We start from the raw sequence: 19,632 nt of genomic DNA, 5'->3' as shown, positions 1-19,632 counted from the left end.
AGTGGACCCTTCACAAGAATGTTTGCAGCAGACTTTTGGCCCTGTGGGGTCAGCCAACCATAGATCTGTTCGCTACCTCGATAACCTAGAGACTCCTGTTGTATTGTTCTCCGATTCCAGACCCAGCAGCAGTTCACGTGGATGCTTTTCTGCTGGATTGGTCCCATCTCGACCTGTATGCATTCCCGCCGTTCAAGATTGTCAACAGGGTACTTCAGAAGTTCTCCTCTCGCAAAGGGACACGTCTGACGTTGGTTGGCTCCGCTCTGGCCCGCGAGAGAATGGTTCATAGAGGTACTGCAATGGCTGGTCGACATTCCCAGGACTCTTCCTCTAGGAGTGAACCTTCTACGTCAACCTCACGTAAAGAAGGTACACCCAAACCTCCACGCTCTTCGTCTGACTGCCTTCAGACTTTCGAAAGACTCTCAAGAGCTAGGGGCTTTTCGAAGGAGGCAGCCAGAGCGATTGCCAGAGCAAGGAGAACATCCACTCTCAGAATCTATCAGTCTCAAGGGGAAGTCTTTCGTAGCTGGTACAAGACCAATGCAGTTTCCTCAACCAGTACCACTGTAACCCAGATTGCTGACTTCCTGTTACATCTAAGGAAAGTAAGATCCCTTTCAGCTCCTACGATCAAGGGTTACAGAAGTATGTTGGCAGCGGTTTTCCGCCACAGAGGCTTGGATCTTTCCACCAACAAAGATCTACAGGACCTCCCTAGGTCTTTTGAGACCTCAAAGGAACGTCGGTTGTCCACTCCAGGCTGGAATCTAGACGTGGTCCTAAGGTTCCTTATGTCATCAAGATTTGAACCTCTCCAATCAGCCTCTTTTTAGGACCTCACATTAAAAACTCTTTTCCTCGTGTGCTTGACAACAGCTAAAAGAGTAAGTGAGATCCACGCCTTCAGCAGGATCATTGTTTTCACATCTGAAACGGCTACATGTTCCTTGCAGCTCGGTTTTTGCTAAACGAGCTTCCTTCACGTCCTTGGCCTAAGTCGTTCGAGATCCCAAGCCTGTCCAACTTGGTGGGGAATGAACTGGAGAGAGTACTTTGCCCAGTTAGAGCTCTTAGGTACTATCTAAAAAGGTCTTAACCTTTACGAGGACAATCAGAAGCCTTATGGTGTGCTATCAAGAAGCCTTCTTTTCCAAGGTCTAAGAACTCAGTTTCTTACTATTCAGGCTTCTGATTAGGGAAGCACATTCTCATCTGAAGGAAGAAGACCTTGCTTTGCTGAAGGTAAGGACACATGAAGTGGGAGCTGTGGCTACTTCAGTGGCCTTCAAACAGAACCGTTCTCCGCAGAGTGTTATGGATGCAACCTATTGGAGAAGCAAGTCAGTGTTCGCATCATTCTATCTCAAAGATGTCCAGTCTCTTTACGAGTACTGCTACACCCTGGGACCATTCGTAGCAACGAATGCAGTAGTAGGCGGGGGCTCAGCCACTACATTCCCATAATCCCATAACCTTTTAACCTTTCTCTTGAATACTTTTTATGGGTTGTACGGTCAGCTAAGAAGCCTTCCACATCCTTGTTGATTTGGCGGGTGGTCAATTCTTTCTTGAGAAGCGCCGAGGTTAAAGGTTGTGATGAGGTCCTTTAGTATGGGTTGCAGCCCTTGATACTTCAGCACCTTAGAGTTGTTCAGCCTCCTAAGAGGAACGCTGCGCTCAGTAAGGAAGACGAACTTATTTAAGGCAGAGTAATGGCTCAAGTCGACTTCCTTACCAGGTACTTATAATTTCATTGTTATTTTGAATAACTGATAATATGAAATACGGGATACTTAGCTTCTTGATATACATGTACACTGGTTTTCACCCACCTCCCTGGGTGTGAATCAGCTACATGATTATCGGGTAAGATTAATATTGAAAAATGTTATTTTCATTAGTAAAATAAATTTTTGAATATACTTACCCGATAATATGATTTAATTGACCCACCCTTCCTCCCCATAGAACCAGTGGACCGAGGAAAAATTGAGGTGGTGTCAACAAGAAGTACTGCAGTACCTGGCCACAGGTGGCGCTTGTGAGTACACCCCCCTCTTGTATAGCGATCGCTGGCGTATCCCTTCCGTAGAATTCTGTCGGGCAACGGAGTTGACAGCTACATGATTATCGGGTAAGTATATTCAAAAATTTATTTTACTAATGAAAATAACATATATCTCAACCCTTAAAACTGTTGTATAGTTATTCATGTCAAGTCATTTTGGTAATCCATGTTTATTTAGTGTTACTTCCTGGTTACTTTAACCTGGCCTATTTTATAACTATGATAGAAATAATAAGGATTCTTAGTTCTTATACTATCACATTCCTGTGTCAAATGTATGCAAGTTTTGTGTCCTTTTAGTAATTTTTCTTTGCCATATTGTACCAGTACAGGCTTTTTTATATTGCACCCTATAAATTGTATATACCTGGAGTAGTAATGTATTAATTGTCAACGTAACAATCTGGTAATCAAACTTTTTTGACATCCAGGCTGATTGAAACCACTTTTTCCATTTTCAGCATTGATGCTACGGAGGAAACTGGATATCTAGGGCGTTTGGTCAACCACAGTCGAAACGGTAACTTAGTCCCTAAGGCAGTTGAAGTCAATGGCAGACCACATTTAATTTTATTAGCCAAAACAGACCTTCCATGTGGCACAGAGATTCTCTATGATTATGGGGATAGGTCTAAAGAGTCATTACAGCACCATCCATGGTTAGCATTGTGATTACCAGTTAGGAATTAAATTTATATTAGTTTTTAAGTGTAAGTTGAAGCTCACTGGGGTTAGTCTATAATTTCAAACATCACATGTCATAGTAATATTAGAGAATGTGTCAGTATTAGATTTTATGAACTGAGTAAGAAATTACAGTATTTGTGTGTGTTTTGCAAGAAGTGTGATGAAAATTTAACTGAATGTCATGTGCATTTAAAGGTCATAGTTACTCCCTTATACATAAATGTTACATAAGTACATTCTCTGCATATTTATATAGTCATCATTGCTCTAGAATTATCTGCTATAGAGGTATCTGCTGAATAGCTACACATCAGAATGTAAAAATAAATCCCTGACTTTGATGTTTTGTGATACAGATCCTCAGTATTTTTTAAGGAACGTACGGAACTGCTTTTCGTAAAGATAATTTTTGCGTATTGAGAATTGCATTTTGAGACAAATCCAATGGATTTTGCATAAAGGATTGAGGATAAGTTTTAGCTAAGTTTAGTCTACCTGTTAGTTTTAGTTTCCATTCCCACTAAGAAGTCTTAACTATGTGTAAAATGCAGTTACCGATACTTGGAAATAGTGGTCTCCAAACATGTTTGGTATCTACTGTTTTGTAAGCCATTCACTGCCTTGACAAGCCTCCAATATGCAAAGATTGCATCGTGAATGCTTGACATTACAGTTACTCTGGACTGATGACGAAGCCTACCTAAAATGCTAAATCGCATCTTCAGTTTAACTGTCAAATTGAGGTTCATAGATGGTGCTAATCCCTCCTGTTTGGATAGTGCATCGGATTGATTCAGTAAATATACTGTATTGAGTTTCACATTACAACTGAAATAGCTGTTGTTCCTCTCACCCAGAGGATGTAACGGAAGCCATGAAGAAATAACTGACGTTTGTAGATCTTTGTTCTGTGATGGGTGGACTGTGAGAAAAAGGACCCACGCAGTACCAAAGAAGCATTTTAGCAAAGCTGAAAACTTTGTATGTTTGTTTTGGAATTGAGAAGATAGAAATGTACAGTTGTTAATATTTGGCCTTTGTGTTGGAAATAGGATTGAGAATGGAAAATTACCAAATTAATAATTGATATTGTTGTTGTTCAGTATGTCATACTAGTCACCAATGAAGAGGGTATTGGCGTTATCAATTTTATTTTGAATCTAATGGGTAAGCATTCCAAAGAAAATGGCGTTTTCTTGTTTTAAGATTATTTTAATCAGTTAAGAATGTAAGGGGTGGTGCTGTGTAAATGAACATTAGAAAATTGAGTATCAGTACAAGACTAAGCACGAGGTCCTGTTTATGGTTTTGATGTGTCAGTAATCAGGATTGGGAGGTCTTCATATACAGTACTCTCATTTTTTTCTCTACTAAAATGTTTTTCTTATGGATGACCTTGGCTACCTTTGTTAAGGGTAAGGATTGCCTTCTTGACTCATGAGAAAGGTAAATTGAAGATATTGGAAGTTGTCAACATACATATGTGGTCTGTTTTGCAGAAAGGATACTAGCACAGCTCTGCACACCAGTCTTTTTCCTCAACTCCCTTTATGGGAGGCTAAGTGTGATATGATTCCTGATTTTGGTTGTATTTTTTAGCCTTTTTCTTATACTTTTCCTTTTATTTCCATTTGTTAGTTGAACAGCAGTGTGAGAAGTGATAGATTGTCCTTACTGGGTGGTACATCTTGCTCATTTGAATTTAATTTTTATTTAATCACATGTAATATGAATTTTTTAAAGGCACTGGTTTGATGACTTATGTATGTGTGTAACAGCTGTAACATCCAGTGCTTTTGAAATGTGGCTGAATTAAGTTTAGTTTCAGATTCTTTTTCACTATATACTGTAGCATGTTTATCCTTGTTTTCGTGTCCAATTGAATTAAAGGTGAACATTTTGATATTAGGATATATAGCAAATTGGTTCATTGTACTGTATAATGCTAAAGTTTTACAGTGTGGAATGAAATGGGAACTTTATGCCTCATTATAAAATAAATTTACTACTGTATTTACTCTTCATGTTGTACTCGCTGCACTTTCCTTGTTTCTCATTTAGATAGGATTTAGTCTTCATATTTTCCTTCTATGTGGAATAAATGAGTACATAACTACAGGCATCTTATTATTGATGGTGTATGTAGTAGGGGATTGTGTACTGTACATTTGTAGCTGGCTCCGAGTTTATTTCTTCTACTTTTCATGCTTGTGTGGTTTGTGTAAATGTCATTTTTTTATATAAACTTATGCTTTTGATGGAAAGGTGTGTACTATGATCATTTAAAAAAATGCAATTACTTCTTTACAGTTGAATTAGTTTTTTATGGGGTTTGCACTACCCAAAAGCTTAATGATGCTCTTGTAATAAAATAGATTTTTTGTGGCATCCAAAGGGCCCTATGAAATTTTTTCTTTTGATTTTTTAAGTAGTATTTATTGTTGGTTTCGATTGAATCCTAATTTTGCAAGCTTTTTGAAAAATTTCCGAAGAATAATTGTTAGTGAATACCAAAAAATAATGGAAGATTTTTCTTCCACATATAGAAGTATAAGCTTTTGGAACTCACTCCCAATATTCTTTCTACTGTTAATGAGGCCAGTTTAGATTTAGCATCGCAAAGTAATTACCTCTTCATAAGGAATTCATTGAAACACAACCAACTCTGGTTATTTATACTTTTTTAATATTATAGGCTTTTTGGGGGAAGGTCCCATTAGAAACACATATTTGACGTTTCTATGTCAGAAAGCTAACACCATAACTAGAAATTAGACCAAGGTGCATTGGGGTGAAAAGGACAGAGTCGATAGTTAACCAATATGGGATATTAAATGAGAAATTAGGGCTTGAATTACTTAATACTTTAGTAGTAATAATGTCAAGAGAAATTGTTAGATGTGTTGAAGAAGAAAAGAGAGGTAATATTCCATCCTTTGGTAGCATTTAGTCCCCTAATGTAGGGATATTGGTGGTGTCCTATAGTTCATTGAATTTTAATCAATTACGTCAAAGGAAATTGGAGTGTCACAGAAAATTTTTGGGCCATGACGAAGTTGAGAAATGATGACGATTTTTCAACCTAACTTATTGATATTACTATGCCACGTAGGCACATTTCAATTATATAATATATTTATGATGGAAAAAAAGACATGAAAATTCTGGAGAGATTAGTTAAAGATCTAAAATAGATTCATGGGATTCAGCTGGGAAGAATTGGTGGGAAATTAATCTCATATCTTAACCCTAGAAATGGGGAAAGCTATTGTATAAACATTAATCACCATGAAGAGTGGAATTTGGAACTGCCAGTTAAATCATTTGAGGAAATATTTTTTTTTTAATATAATTACAAATGATAGAAAAAAGTTTACTAGATCATGCAATTTTATGCTTTTAAGGTACTAGTACTTTTAAGTGACTAAGAATTTCAACAATAGTTAGAATGTGGGAAATTTAAGTGAAATACTATCACACAAAATTGAATAACAGTTTATATATCTTTTTTTTTTCTTTATCCTGAAAGTTTTTATTCCACTTTTAAAGAAGAAAGATTGGTTGATATTTTATTTTTTCTTTGGAACAAACAAATATTTGCCTTTCTTCTTCTTCCATTCCTTAAATCTAAAACAACTTTATTAGTTTTCTTTTTTGGTTTATGGCAGCCCCCAATAATATCATTTTCCCAAAATAATTATGTAAGAACATTTAGAAATCAAATTTTGTATGTGATGTGTATGTCCATATATAGTGGTATAATGAAATGTTGGTAGCATTAATGACTTGGGAAGCTATGTTGAGAATATAACGAGATTTTTAATTGCTCTCCCTTTATACCATATCATTTGAGAGTACTTAATGTAGAGTAGTACTGTAACTTTCTGTGGCACAGCAGACCTTTTTCATTAAATTAAGCAAGGTAAATTTTTTGGAAAGGTTTGTTTACTTTTTTCGTACTGTGCCGTTTTGTACATTTTTCTTTGTTTTACTTCTGTGTGTTTGCTATGGATGTTAGAATTTCAGTAGGATGGTAGAAAAATGCTGGTTTTTCTTGCATGATTGAGTATATGCAATATAGTATTTATGAAGAGGAAGGGTTATGTAAAAAAGATGAAAGTGAAAATATTGTTGGGAATGTTTCCTCATGTTTGCTCTTTTGTTAACAAAAGTATCTTCCTAAAAGTTTCTTGTTTAAATTTTCAAAAATAGCTTTTAGAATTATATTTGAGAGCAGTTTTATATAGTATATCAAGATAAATTTAGGTCCCAAGGAAAGATGTGAAATCATTAGAAAGGCTAGTCATGAACATTCTCAGTTCTGTATATTTTACCATCATTACTGTTTCCATTTACCCAATCTTTTAACATTACAATTTGTTGGGATTTCCCTTTTTAAAAAATCTATATAAATATTGTATTTGTTAAATTTAAAAAAAAAATGACTAACCTTGTAAGGGAGGGATGCTCAAAGGTTGTTTTGGAAGAATATTTTAATGGTAAACATGGTGTTACTGGGGTCATGAAAGTTCTACTACATGAATATTCATCTTCTCTCAATGCTAGTCTTGAATTATTTTCTTGTAATTTACATTAAACCTATTTTTTTAACAGAATTTTTCCTCTTGATTCAAATTGTGTACATTGAATTAGATTAGTTGCATAATGTATCTTTTACTAAGAGCTTCTTTTCTTTTGAGTATTTTGCAATTGCCTAAAATGTACAGTTACGACCAGCAAGTTGGACCTCGCCAGGTACGAAATCTGCTAAAGTCTTTGAATCTGACTTGTAAACAATCTTCTACAACAGTCACCTTGTTTTGTGATAATTCTATTTTCCTTTTTAATTTTCATCCATTCTTGAGCATTTATTTATCAAATCATTTGCTGGAGGAATTCTTGGAATATCATTACCAAAGTTTTATCTCATCCTTACTCGATTACAGTCTAATTTTTATTGAATGTGTTACAAGTCTCATTGGGTGGCTGGAGGCTTAAGTAGTCTGACTTCGCGAGGTCCTACTCATTCTTTTAAACAGCTTATGCTGTGGAGGAGTATTTTTGTATATATTTTGTTGATGCTAACTGTGGTCCTACTAGATAGTATGGTATTCTGTATGATCTTTCTGGTTAAAGTTATTCATAGCGTCGAACTATTTAAGTGTTATTTTAAAAAGCAACTGGATTAGAATAAATTTGTATCCTCGAAAACTGCAAGCAAAAGAATTCAAACTATTTTAAGTACAGTATTTTCAGGAGAAATTATCCATGATTTATATTATACGACGGATAGGACAGATAATAGAATCTTATAGAGGCATAAGACAGATTTTAGATAGCTGTTATGTGCTTTCTGTTAGCCACACGTACTCAGGTGTACATTTCTTCAACTGGTGGTGATGGTGCAAGGTTGAATTGAATGCAGCAGTTTTGTAGGTTGCTGCAAATTTTTTGTCTGCTACACTATAGGATATTACCAACTTCCAAGTTTCACTATCAGACTAAACTATCAGATTACTGGTTATATAAAGGAGCTATTCTAAGGAAATTTAAAATTCGTAACAGCTGTAAGGCCTTATGACTTTGACTTTGTAGACAATTAACTTTAAAGACGAGTCTATTCACTCGTCAAGAGTTCTCTTTCCACTGTCGGGTAGCAAAGCTGTTTGGATTCAGTATGTATACTGTTTAGTTCATTTCTCATTGAAGAATGGATGTGCTGTAAAGATTTTTGTATGCATTACTGGAGAAAGTTCTGTTGTTCGTACCGGAGTCATGCTATACTTGAAAGACACTTGTTGCCTCTAGAAGTGTAGTGATTATGCCGAAACTGAATACTGAAAAATAGTGTCTCCTAGTTTATGAGTACTCTCAAGACACTTGTTCCGAGACTTGACTATCCTGTGATTATTCTACGGGCTTCCGGCACTCAAACATTGAGGTAATTAGCCCCAGGTCGTGGATTAGTCTGGTGGCTAAATAGAGTAAGCATAAAATGTAATGATAGGGATCTAAAATCTAAGATAATTGAAGATGTTGAATTTTAATTCCTTCTTTTCCCTAATGATTCGAGAAAATCCTGGGCTGTTCATATTTTTTTAATGATACCATTGTGAATAAATAAGTTAGCTTTCTCATGCTTCAATTGTTTTAGGCAGTCTGGGTGTTTTCTTTACTGCCCTTTATAGAAAATTTAACACCTGCCATCATGTGTCCTTTGTTTTTTTGTTAAGTCTGTGAAACACAAGCTGCAAAGGGATTGCAAGAGCAGTGTTTAACATTAGAGCAGCCCTGTTGGAGGGTATTGGTGTCAATGCACCTCATGTGGTGTACAGTAGGCATTACAAAAAAGTCTTTGCAGCACCCTTGTGTCCCCCCTTGCTTCACCCATATTTTAGCCTTCTGCTTTACTTCCATTCCCACTATTTCTTCTATCTAGCTGTTGAACATATTTTCAACTTTTATGTAATACAGTAATGGAAGGGGTTTTCACCCAGAAGCATCTCAGCGCTGAGTGTCCCCCTCTGGGAGGCATTGTCGCTTTTATTTCATTAATCAATTAACTAATGTATCACCAGTAGCTTTAGTATATGCTAATTCAACACTTGAAAAGTAACGTTAAATTCCATCTGCACAGGATTTCTTTAAAGCAATCTAGTATATGTAAAGGAAATTATTAAAGTCTTTATTCATTTTTAAGAATAATGCTTTGTTTCATAAATGGGACTTGGACTGACAACCTTAGCTTTATATCAACAGGGTTGTACCGTTTATCAACAAAGTACTACGGAGAGAAGAAGAATTGGGTATTTCATATACCTGTAAATGCCTTAGAACTGTATAGTATATTGAATTTACTGTACTTTAAACTACAGATTTTCTTTGAGACATCCATACGGTACTGACATCAGTTTTCCAAAGGAACTATACCTTGACTCAAGTTTAAAAAATCTACATTTCAGGAAAGCATGACACATTAGCACTGAATTATAGCATAAGACTATTCTTGAATGTGTTCCCTAACTGTCATGGGTTCAGATCCCACTTGCAGTAAGAATTTTTTTATTTATTTATTTTTTTTTTTTTTAACACAAGGTTAAAAAGAAAAAAACTATCAGTGCATGGTTGGTCCAATGCTTACTGTATGCTGTGGAAGGGTTGGCATGCCTTGCATTTTCCTGAAAGCAGGGCTACCAACGTGTAATAAGTTGGCCACCACTATTTCACTCTCGTTCTATGGTGTCATAATGATCTGTCACGCACTGTATTGTGCTCGGATAGTTTTTTCTACTTTATGTACAGGAGTTCAGTATACATACTCTTGAAGAAAGTGTTTGTCATTGTATATTTATTATTTATACCTGACGCCATTTATAAAAATACATTAGATTTGTATTAGATAATGTTTGGGTACAGGTGTTCCTTTTCTTTACGCAGTATGCTCTTGATTATTATACAATAGTCATGGCCACTTATCTGAATGTCCCTGATAGTGCAGTATTTCTGAATAACAAGCATTGCCAATAATTTCTGTATAGTTTGGTGTCAGCCTTCTTGTGGATGGATGATGTACTGTGTACTACTGTGGTAATTGAGATGAGTGAAGTAGGTCAGATTTATGTCTTCATAAGAAAAAGAAAATTTGTGAATGGATAACTATAACCAAATCAGGTTTAGAAACTTGCAAGTGGTCAGAATCTTTATATCTTGAATGTGGAGTATTGAGATCTTATTAGCATTAGGTTGTCCCACAAATGTCAGTTAGTGTTGAATGCCTCATCCAATGAATACTACTTGTGCCTGATGACAATGAATGTTTCTAATGTGTTCAGGCATTTGTCAAACAATTAATGCTAAATTAGAGTATTAACATATAATATTATTCCTTAAATAACAATGATAATGAATAAGAGGTAACATCCAACACCTTTGGTATATTGGTCACACATGAATAGGAATATAAAACAATACGTACCTTGTGAGGAAATTGATTGTACTATTGTCTTAATGATATGGCAATTAGGTACTACTTGTTTATTACTGTTGACGGGCGTGGAACTTCAGTAATTTGCAAGGAATATTGTAAAGGTAATAATAAGGAAAAGTAGCATTGTTTCAAAGAAAAGATAGAGAAATGTGAAATCGTCTTAAACCTTATTTGTGTTTTATGTTTATAATTTTTACTTGAAAGAAAACAAGGGAGTTAGTGTTACACAAAGTATCTGTAGCAGCTGTCTCAAAACCATAGGTTGAGTACTGTAAAGTGTGAACATTAAATCTCAAAACAGTGAAAAGGTTATGTTGAAAAGGCAATCATTGAACAGCACATGGATGTAACTTTAGGAAAAGGCTTTGAATTAGTCCTCTTGCAAGCAAATCTAGTGAAAAGACAAACATTAGTTAATTTATGTAAGCACCGAGTCAGGATTACTAAGTAGACAAAGAATATAATACATTAGATATTCATTATGTATGTATGCTTCATTAATTTTTATCTAAGTCTGGATTACTTTTACAGGCTCTGACCATAAGTACAGAGTAATTATAGTAGTACAGTACTTTACCTTAGTTTACGAGTGATTGAATACGAGCCAAGCAGCTTACTTGTGAGTGAATGAGAACAAATCAGTTTGAGAGGATAAAAAATCAATTTGGCATACAAGTATTGTATTGGTCTGCAGTAAAACATTTCCTTCTGTATGCGCATTTTTTGTGGACAAGTACTAACAAGAGTACGATGATATCAATTACGCGGTGCCCATATGGCACACACCCGGAGTTCGTGTGCCATGTTTCGTGCCAATTTAAAGTACCATAAGGAAAAAAGCAGTCCTCTCTAGATAGGTTTCTTGTCAAAATTGAATGCAAGAGTGTGGAATAAAATGATAACCAAGTGTCCATAAAGTGTAAATTAAGTGATAGTGAAATTTTCAAGAGAGACAAACTCCTTTCAAGCGGCAACTGTCTCCGCCTCTTCTCTCGTGTCCCTCAAGTCAGCCACGGCTCTCCTCAAAGGTAAAGTGCGAATTAATTTATCAACATTTCTATTTATTGTGAATGATTAATATGTAATTCATTTTTGATGGCGGGGGTTATATAATTCACTAAATTCTGTTAAAAACTAGTATACAAGTACTGTTTGTGTATTTATGAACTTGTGAAATGCGTGGAGTAAATTTCCTTTATTTCTTATGGGAAAATTTGTTTGAGCATATGAGCAATTATGGTCACGTTTGTTCCTAGAACAAATTAAACCAAATTACTAATGTATTTAGTGTTTGTGGATGACATTCCTGCAGACTTTAGGCTTTATTTATAGTTTGCAATTTTAAATAATTTTTTCTGCTGGGTTGGTGTTTTGCGATCCTGACGTAAGCCACCTTGAATAAGAATTGTTTGATTTTCGAAATGGTAATGAAGGCAATTTTGTCACTTTACTTGAATGGTGAAGGACATGCTTCTGGGTTTAAAAAAGTTCTTATGTTTGCCACTTCCTGGGAATGGGTTTCTGTACACATTAAAAGGGATTTTGACATAGGAAAAATAATTTTTTTTGGGCGAGATAGCCATGTCGTCTTGATGGAAGTTCCTTCTGGCAACTTTCTACTGTATAATATTTCAGCGATTGATATTACAAGAGAATTACCGTCGGGTATCACAGGCTTCCAACCCCTGGAACGACTATCTGAAAATATTGTGTATGGTCAGGGACGTATCCTAAGATAACCATAGATATCTGCACCCCAAACAGACCTCAGTTTAATCCTGTAAGGGGAAGGATAAGTGAGGAGCCGCTACATATCCTATCACCTTTCGGTGCTCCCATACGACCCCGCCACTTCATTCCTTTGTACGCAGCTTGTTGCTTCTGTGTGATATTTTTGTGTGAGCTCTTTTCACCTTTTTTCGGAGATTTTCTTCATATGATGGCTTCCTCTTCTTCGTGAAAGTTGAGTACCTACCTTTCTTTGCCTTTTGTTTTAGCTGTTATTGCTTTGGTTCCCTTCGGAAAGTTATATTTTAGCTTTTGTGTTAGAGGAAGCCTGAGCGCTTCGAGTCCAGCTAGTTAATCATCTACACTAATTTAGAAAGAACAATGGAAGAGTGATAGCCTTCGTTATTTTTCCCACACTATGTGAATTTTCAGTTTCTGCCCTAATTTTTTAAAAATGTAGTTCATTTGGAACTACAAAAAAGACAGAAATTATAAAATAATACTGTATTTGGAGGATGTTAGCTGTAAAGTTTAGTAGTTGTAGATTTATTCTATATTCAGCTTAAGTTCTGAGGTTGTATTTCAGAGTAATTTCTTAATCTGTATCAAAATATGGTATTGGCTGTGATTTGTGTGAGCTAGCAAAATGAAAGCTTTGGAAATTGCTGAAAATATGTTCATTGGAAAGTTCTGTTCTGAGGGAAAATAGGAATAGCATCAGCATTTTGCCAAGCATAAAAGATTCTGGGAAAACTGCTCATAGTAATTATAGACCGACATCATCAGCCAAGCATAAGTCTTAGTTTACCTTGTGATGGTTGCTGAAACCCCTTCATTTAATCTACATTATCCAGAGCTCTTACTTTAGCAAAAAGGTAGAAACAAGCAGTCACACAAGGTATAATCCCGACATCCATTTAATCTTTATATCCGTTCTGAGATTTGTTACATTAATTCAGTTATTAAGAGGAAAATTTTGTATAGAAATGTAATTTTAATTGTTTATTCTCAATATCTTTTAGCAGTTAGGTATTCTTGAAGGGTTGTTTGAAATTTAATAGGTTCCCAATTAACTTTTATTAGTGCTCTTCAGCATAAAAATTATTAAATTTTTCTAACAAACATACCCGTTTCATGATTCACGAAAAGAAAAAAATACTTCTAGAAACCAAAAAAAAAGGTAGTAATATCTCTAGATAACAAAATTAATTTGTTCCAGAGTGGCTTCCGTATCATCATTTTTTTGTATGATGAGTCCCGTTTTAAATGTGAATTGCATAATTTGTTCCAAGCCCTACAAAAACGCCACACCAAAATACAGCACTTTATATTTGAATCATTCAATACCTAACCTAACCGTTAATACCTGTAAATGAACTAATTATTAGAACAATGCAATAATAAATGGAAAATAACAAAAATGTGGAATCTTACCTTTCGAGTGAGGCGATGTCTGAAAGCAAAAGTGGCGGCAGAGGAGGAGGACAAATGGTAGAAAACATTAACAAGTGGCAAAATACTTGAATACTGAACTTTACCTAATAAATAGCATAAAACATTAACACTTATCTTTACGAAACACATTGACAAACGGCAGAAAACATTAAACACTTAACTACTCTTGAAAAGAATTAAAATTTTTGGCCATTTTTTTCCAATTTTTAATTTTTTTTTTTTTACTTGACGTTTTGTACTTTTGAAATTTCATCAATTTGTTCATCACTAACGCTTTTCTGTCTTCTCGGATCACTTTGAGCTTCCTCTTGTCCTACCAATGGCCTATTTAAAACATAACTATCCAAGGAAGCTTGTTTCTGCCTACTCAGATGGCTTCCTTCTGTTTAAGCAGGGTGCCTATCATTAACGGATTTTGGGCATATACCTTAACAATCACACTTAACAGCATGCCAGCCTCATACTTCTTTCCCTGAACATCAGCAACATTTTTGGGACCCATGGTTAATAATGTACAAGTTACTAGCATCAGAGTAGGGAAATAACCACTGGGAGAGTGGGACAATGGTGTTGAGTTTACAGATAGTGACACATGAATTTTGAAATGATTTTCGGCCGCCGAGCAATTTTGAATTTTTCGTAATGCGAGGCGAAAAAATCTTTGTATCTTGTTTTGTATCAAGGTATCCCTGTAATAATGGTGATAATTTTCAAGTACTGTAATCTATTCATTATTAAGATTCAAAATCCTGGATGCAGAAAACTATTTAAGTAATCAGAATGAAAAAATGAGGTTCTCATGGCAAGTACAGTATTGTGAATATAAATGGGAGAGAATTGAGGTAAGTCTTGTACATTTTAAGAGGGTGTTTCATAATTACAATGTAACCAGTGTTATGTTTTTCCTCATAGATATCCTTAAAGATTATTAATTATACATTACAGCAGGTCAGCTGGTACTGTTGAAGTGCTTTATATTGAAATTTTCTTTAAAATGTTGCCTGCATTTTGAATTTTTGTATAAGGGCATGAAAATCAAAATTTTACTATACTGTATTTAATCTATTTTCTTTGACACTAGTCTATAAAATTTTTAAATTATCCTTCAATCACTGTAAAGTAACAGAGGTTGGATAGAATTTTAAATAGGATGTGGGGACAGAAGTAGAGTAATGTAAAAGGTTGGAAAGTGGTGCTGCAAAGACTAGTGATGTCAACACTGTACTGACAGAGGTGCATTAGTGGGTCACTTCACTCTAGTTACATTCTCTTAAGGACTTGATATATAGATAGAGCATTGAGAAATATTACTGCTAAGTGAATGTAGAAAGTGGTGGCATTGTATGGAGAGGTGGGATTAATCCATAAGAAAATAATGTGTAATATGTATCACATGCAACAGTCAAAGGATATGATAAGTTCTAGATTGCTTTCATGTTATAAATTCTAAATCACATTTATCTTATACATATGCACCCCAATACCCTTGCAATCATGATATGTTTCATCTGTGAGACATCTGATACTTCAACATAGGTACGAAAATGAAAGCTTTCACTTTGTACAAAGTATTTTCATACATAGAATACTTTTTATCTTGGTAGTAAAAAACACCTTGGTGATTACCTTTTATTATTTTATGTGAAATTTAATGGGCTATATTTACATTTAAACCAAGTGTTATAAAAACTATTCAAAGTTAGAGAAAGCAAATAAATTAACATGTATACTGTAAAAGTCAATTGTCACTCAGAAAAGAAATTGTTTAAACAGGACAACAGAGTTATAGCTTTGCTGTCACAATGTTTGCCTAAAGGACTTACCCATAATGGTTTTTAGCTGGGATTGGTGTTTTAAGAATATGTTTGGCCTCTTCCCTGTAGTTTGTGATTCTGTAGTTTGCAGCTTGTGAAGATTCATGTCACTGTAGTTAATTTAAAGTGTTGTCTTGGGTCCTAGGTTTTTTTTTCTCCTCAATTCAACTAATTTTATGAATTCAACTAATTTTATAAAGCAGATTTTAGCAAACTCCTTTTGCACAAATTAAATGTGGCTGTAATTCTTTGCTAATTTTTTTGCACACCTTTTTTTCCCAATAGGGGGCAGTGTCACTAATGCACCTCAGGCTTAGTAATGTAGGTATTACAGTACTTTGAATCCTTTCAGCATCCCTGTCCCCCCAGCTACGCTAACATTTTAGCCTGCTAATTTTATTTCTTTCATCTTGCTGCCTAACTTAAATTTTATTTCATAATACATCTGTGTTGTTTTACCTCAGTTTCCCCTTGATGCTGAATGGTCTCCCATGTCATGTGGCCCAATTTGAAAATAGAAATTATTTTTTTTTTTTTTAATTTCATTATGATTTCATCTTAAATTTATGGCATGTTTGTACAAGCTTTTTGTCATTAATTTTGTTCTTGCAGTAATTTTTCTTTTGGTGTATGACTTGTAACCAATTGTTAAGAAAGTAATTTCTTGTATTTCCTATGGCATCTGGTGTTTGACTGACCCCATATTGTATAAAAAATATTTTTCCCCTACACCTAGAAGAAGGAATGCAGTTTTAAACATTAGGTACCTTGTTTCATATTTTGCAAATATAGTTATCTAAATTATAATTTGCCATTAAAAAAAGGCTCCTGTGCCTTCTACATATGGTTATCACTAATTCCTTCCATCTTAAGTTTTTGTTATTAAATTTTTAATCAGATTAGGGGCCTCTGTAGTTGTATAATTTTCTTTTAGTTGTATTTTGAAGTGGATTTAGAGAAAAAATTTCAATTATGGTTGTTTGTTGTGATCTTTATCAAATAATCTTTTAACTCAAGCTGTAGGTTTACCCCTATTGCAGAATACACACATTAAAAAGGTTTAAAACAATTTTTTTTTCTTTTAATTGCGGAATGAGTACTTTACTATGATTTAAAAATTTTATAAATACTGTATTTGTTTTGTACAGTACCTTTAATAAACAAGGTCCTAAAATGGTCAGCTAATTTTTTGTTTGCATTGGTAATGAGGATACTGTTAGTTATGTATATAATTTATAGTAAATGAGTTTACACAGTGCAGTACATAATGTTGAAGGAAATATTCTTTTTAATCTAATTTGTCCAGTAATTTTAGTTTGCAGTTAGTTTTTCTTGATGTATTTTTCCTTTATAGTTATGATATTACTTTTTGGTCAACTTATTCATATGACCCCTTTATTATTTATTTCCCACAATGGTTTGTAATTCTGTGTTTGACTCTTTGATAACCAGTGATGCCAGTTTTTAGTAGTGTGACTAGTGAATGTAGAGTTGCATTTGTTTGGTCACAAATGGATCTCCTGACAGCTTCCCCCAAAAAGCTGTGTTAGCTGTAAATGGTCAGATATGTTTATAATGGCAGCATTGAAATTTCTCAGGATTAGACAGAACTTGGTGTGCTGTTGCTAGGTGGTGTTGACGGCATCATCTGCATTTAGCCACGTGCCTTGGAGAGGAAATGGGTCGTATAGTTGATTGGTGGCAGTGTGTGGTCATGGTGTGTGTAGCTGGAGTAAAACGGCGACCGATCATTCCTCATATCTGATGAAAGTAATAAAAAGATGGTGTACCTGTACAGATGTTTGTATTTTGGACAAGCAGACTACCATGGCCACATGGCTTCCAGTCCTTTGATGAAAAGTTTGAGAGAATCTAGACTAAGTTATTAAGCATTGTATGAGGCTAATGAAGTGATTATTGACATAAGTTTTTTTTTGCTGGATTAGAGTGTTACAGCTTAGAAAGATTTCAAGAACTTTAATTACAGTGAATACAATTTTGGAAATATTTAACTTCATAGGCAAGACAAAATAATTGTTCTGAAATTTTTCTTTAGTGCTGTGGCTCTCTCTCTCTGATTAGTACAAATATTATTATAGTGTTTAATTTTGAATACAGTAACATGAATTGATGAGAGAATCTCGGTGAAAAGTAACCCCAGAACTTATACGTGCACAAGACTAGATTGAATATTTATCCTTTTTGCCAGTTTACTATATTGTATGTTATCAAAAATGTTGCACTAGAAATAAACATTATGTTCCATTTAAAATTACTCTTATTAACCTTGTTTGTCTTTCACTCAAGAATTAACAATAGTACTGTTTTAATTAGCATTAGTCTGATTCTCAACTATTTTACTTGTCAAATTATAACAAAAAGCAATGGTAGTTAACTTGAAAATTGTACACATCAGGTTGACTGAAGTTTTGCGAAGGAAAATTAAGATTAAGTAAAACTTACCAGTCCTTGTTTTATATTATAAGAATCCAAACACCACCTGCAAATAAAATTAACTCCCAATAATTTACCTGTGTTCTAGTGATGACAAACGAAAAGTTGGTGATGATGGTTCCAATAGATCTCTCTAGTTTTTTCTTTATTTGAAGGGAGAGTCCTTGCAAGTTCTCTTCTGGTTTTTATAAAAATTTCTAATCTCATAGCTCTATCATGAGTGTGATCTTGGAAGGTCAACACTACTGTGATTATGTTAGAGGGAATTGGACAATTTTTAAATCTAGGAATGAATTTCTGGAGCCAAACTTGTGTTGAGTCCCTCTTGGATTTTTATGATTGACCTGGAACATAAAAATTGTTAGGATTGTAGTTTAAACACAAAGCATCATGGTAGGTTAAGATAACCAAGGTTAAATAAATTTCTCATGAAATGTGCAGAAATTCTAAACCCACATATTTAACAACTTGTCTCGCCAACAAAATAAATCTGACCATTCCAAAATAATTGCACTAGAAACATTAATTGGGTAACATTATTGAGTTGTTGCACATAATTAATCAGCTTTGATTTGCTGATTAAAACTGTTAGTATCACTTTCTTTTGTCATATTTGCTGATTAAAACTGTTAGTATCACTTTCTTTTGTCATATTTTTGACCAACTATATTGATGGAAGTTAGAGTTAAAGACTACATAATGGGCTATGAAAAAATAAGGTAGACTGGCATAATGAAAATAATAGCATTAAGATGTCAAATTTGTAATAACTTGTATTTTTCCTAACACAAACCTGGAGCTATTTATTAGGGGTACACTTTCGGCACAGCTGAAAGACCAGCCATGATCATTTTAGCAAGGAATAACCACCCCACCCGTTACCATTTGGGGAAGGTGGGTAGCCGGCTACCCCGATCACTCACACACCTGGGCTGAGCAACCACTTTGCTTTCTGGCAGGACATTTTGGGGGACAGCTGTCAAGACAAATTTGTATAAATGGCTCCAGGTTTGTATGTTAGGAAAAATACAAATTACTTACAAATTTGTCATTTGTTCCGACATAAATACAAACCCACCACTATTCATTAGGGGTGACTTACCTCTTAGGAGGGAGGAAATTCTCAACAACTGGCCTTGGCATTTGAGCCAGGCTAATTTCTTCTTCAATATATGACCGAAGGTAGTAGGAACCTTGCCCTTGTTAAAATCTTGTGTTATGAACAATTCACGAGCTGCAGAAGCTGTGATGGCGTTACTAACAATGCAGCTGGTCTTTAAAATAGGAACTCAAATCATAGGAATATGAGGCCTTAGATTTTACCCAATAACCTCCCTCGCAGGGGTATTGGGGACGTAACAAGTATTATTTCTATACTTAGAATACACAAGCGAAATTAATCTTACCTGCAGAGAAATGAGGTTAGCTGTGCC

The 19,632-nt window shown here is 34.8% G+C and overlaps 1 protein-coding gene across 1 annotated transcript in view; it reads left to right on the top strand.

Annotated features, from left to right (window-relative positions):
• Set8 (SET domain containing 8) overlaps nt 1-18,067 on the top strand; it is an 86,197-nt gene extending 68,130 nt beyond the window's left edge. The window contains exons 7-8 of the mRNA XM_068350930.1: nt 2,536-2,733; nt 17,344-18,067. Coding sequence (XP_068207031.1) covers nt 2,536-2,733; nt 17,344-17,374 — 229 coding nt within the window. The 3' untranslated portion in view covers nt 17,375-18,067. The remainder of the gene's footprint in view (nt 1-2,535; nt 2,734-17,343) is intronic.
• The last annotated feature ends 1,565 nt before the right edge of the window (nt 18,068-19,632 follow it).

The sequence above is a fragment of the Palaemon carinicauda genome, chromosome 27 (genome assembly GCF_036898095.1).
Source record: "Palaemon carinicauda isolate YSFRI2023 chromosome 27, ASM3689809v2, whole genome shotgun sequence".
Classification (NCBI taxonomy): domain Eukaryota; kingdom Metazoa; phylum Arthropoda; class Malacostraca; order Decapoda; family Palaemonidae; genus Palaemon; species Palaemon carinicauda.
The sequence above is the reverse complement of the archived record's forward strand: the minus strand, read 5'-3'. Positions and strand labels throughout refer to the sequence as shown.